The 3,052-nt window shown below is 40.9% G+C and overlaps 1 protein-coding gene across 1 annotated transcript in view; it reads left to right on the forward strand.

Moving 5' to 3' along the window:
- STAMBP (STAM binding protein) overlaps positions 1–3,052 on the forward strand; it is a 56,249-nt gene that overhangs the window by 6,955 nt on the left and 46,242 nt on the right. The window contains exons 2-3 of the mRNA XM_011980698.1: positions 4–109; positions 1,440–1,654. Of these exons, the coding sequence (XP_011836088.1) occupies positions 1,452–1,654 (203 nt within the window). The 5' untranslated portion in view covers positions 4–109; positions 1,440–1,451. The remainder of the gene's footprint in view (positions 1–3; positions 110–1,439; positions 1,655–3,052) is intronic.

Here is a 3,052-nt window from a genome sequence, read left to right on the forward strand (position 1 = left end):
CAGATGCTGCTTCCCCTTTTTGGAATTGCTCAACCGGGTGGTAACCGGCGCCGCTTCCTGGCCTCGGGAGGTGGTTCCTTTCTTAACCCACAAGAACCTCTCCCAAGAGGTACTGAGATGCAACGAGCATCCTCTGTTTCAGTTAACTTTCATGGACTGTGGACTAGGTTTACTAATTACTTGGGGAGGTTTTAGATATGCTTGCGGCTTTCCTAGTCCCTAAAGAGGCCTCGTGAGAGATGGACTATCTCTGCCTCCTTAGTAGTCCTCACGGCTTTTGTGCTCTTAGTGAGGGTGTTTTAGAGGGGAAGCTTTGTGAAAGAATTGTGATCCGAATATTGAAGAGACCTAAAGAGGGAATTGACTGAGAGAAGACTACCCCTGAGGGAAGAGTTGTAGTAGAAAAGAAAAACTGGATAGACAAATGAAACTGAAATGTGAGGATGCCTGGGCAGATTGGAATCCTGACTGAAGCAAAAGATCTCTGTTGGGGAGGGCCAGTTGCCACAGGGCCTTGAATTCCAAGATTTATTCTACTGTAGTTTGTATATTCTAGAGCATACTGATTAGGGTCTGCTGTAATGCAATGTGTGTCAAATGCCCAGATTTATTTTGGAGATGACAGTGGCGATATCTGGTTGGAATTTGGAGTCTGATTCTAACAGCAACTATATCTAGAAAGACTAGAATTACTGGAGTTTTGGGACCCCAGGGGTTTTTGCAATGCAAGTTACCATCGTGCCTTTTTGTTATTCAGAGTGTTTAGTCTATGAAGATGAGTAAATGTTTTCAAGATTCAAATCTCTTGCCATGATAATGATAAATGAATGATTTTATAGATTGACTATAGTAGTTTAGTGAGCAGAGTTACAATTATGAGCATTAATTCCCAGACCAGTTCCCCTAACTCACCTTGCGCTCAAATATGAAAAAGGACACAGAAGATGTCAGTTACTCTCAGATTAGATAAAAATGGTCAACCTTGAAGTCAGTGAACAATCCTCACGAAAGTTCACTGAGTGCACTGTGCCAGGTACTGGGGTGGAGGTATGTGGGTATCTGGAAGGAGAAATAATAGAAAATAAAAGATGCTGTTCCCACTCTTACAGTGCTGTGGGTAGAGTCACTTAATGGCAAGAATTTGATTAACTTGAACTGAACTTTTGGTTGGCCCACTGTGGTTCTACTCCTTATAACACCTAATTATGGCACAGGGGTTGTACGTTTTCAAGTCTGCCAGTCCTCTCATTGTTATGATTTGGACTTCCTTGAGGGTCTCAGCCTTCTTGTAGGAAAGTCCTTATTTAATAGGCACCACAGCATTTGGTATGTTTCTCTTATACTTTCTTCTTAAGATAGAGGTCTGTGAGATAAACTGTAAGACTGTGCTGGGATGATGGGGGCAATGGTATTGATGCCATCTGTTTTTTCTGTCTCAGAACTTGGTCCTGATGTCTGACCATGGAGATGTGAGCCTCCCGCCCGAAGACCGGGTGAGGGCTCTCTCCCAGCTGGGTAGTGCGGTAGAGGTGAATGAAGACATTCCACCCCGTCGGTACTTCCGCTCTGGAGTTGAGATTATCCGAATGGCATCCATTTACTCTGAGGAAGGCAACATTGAACATGCCTTCATCCTCTATAACAAGTATATCACGTAAGACACCTACAGTTTCCTTTTTCCTTTCTGGTGACTGGTGCCTTGCCTATTTGGCTCAGAATTGCTAAAACCACAGAACTTCACAATATCATCAACATTAATCATTTTTGCTGGCAACTCCTACATATTGGCTGTCCTTGCCATTCAAAGACATGAGTGCTGAAGGTGTTATTTTCATGACTCAGTAATTTATGAGTAAGAGACTTAGTTCTTTGGCCTATGCCCACATAGCCCAGCTGTTAGACAAAAGAGTTGGTGGTTAAACTAGACATGTTATGTACTGATGAATGCTTTTACTGTTCTCTTTCTACTAAAGCAGCCAATCATAGGATTATTGTTGGGGTCTAGCAAAGCCGACATTCCTCACTTGTACTTATTTTGTAGCAAATTTAGTGATACAGGAAAAAATTTTTTCCTCTTAACCTTTATCATAATCATGCAAATCATCAAATAATTAGTAACTGCCTACAGTTCGTGTGACTCATCATAATAAGACCTTTCCCTTGAGTTGTTTATCATCTTAGGGTAGGCAGCATAAGTAGAAGATTTCAGTACTATTAACAGCAAACAACTTCTAAAACTCCATTGACAATGAAATGATACGTAATTTAGAAAGGGAATAATGTTAAAGGTCTTATTTATCATTTCTAATCTTGGTCTTTCACAATACCAGAACTTTAAAAAAAATAATTACAATGTATTTGGTTCTTAATAGCTCACAGTGTATTTCACCTGCATAATTTCATTGGATCTTCACAGTTCTGTATGCATGGAATAGGGCACACTACCCTACATTCTACATATGAGGAAACAAACTCAGTGTTTGGTGATATGCTCATGTTTGAAGTGACAAAACCTTGGTTTTCTGACTCCTAATTCAGGATTTGTTCTACAACATAGGTCCTGTTCTTGTTTTCCATTTAGTAATGTTCTAGAGTCAGAGGTAGTCTTTTGAGATCATAGTCATGAGTCATACTGGCTATTTTTTGGTTTTTTATTTTACTACTGATTTTTGAGTAGATAACATATATATAGTACAGAATTCAGAGGCACAAAAGAATAATTATAGTTAAAAAGTAAGTCTCGGCCAGGTGCAGTGGCTTTCGCCTGTAATCCCAGCACTTTGGGAGGCCGAGGCGGGCAGATCACCTGAGGTCAGGATTTCAAGACCAGCTTGGCCAACATGGCAAAACCCCATCTCTACTAAAAATACAAAAATTAGTCGGGCATGGTGGAATGTGTCTGTAATCCCAGCTACTTGGGAGGTAAGGCAGGAGAATCGCTTGAAACCAAGAGGCAGAGGTTGTAGTGAGCCGAGATTGTGCCACTGCACTCCAGGACTCCAGACTAGACGGCAAAGCAAGACTCTGTTTCCAAAAAAAAGAAAAAAAAAAA

The sequence above is a fragment of the Mandrillus leucophaeus genome, unplaced genomic scaffold, assembly GCF_000951045.1.
Source record: "Mandrillus leucophaeus isolate KB7577 unplaced genomic scaffold, Mleu.le_1.0 Scaffold216, whole genome shotgun sequence".
In the NCBI taxonomy this organism is placed as follows: Eukaryota; Metazoa; Chordata; class Mammalia; order Primates; family Cercopithecidae; genus Mandrillus; species Mandrillus leucophaeus.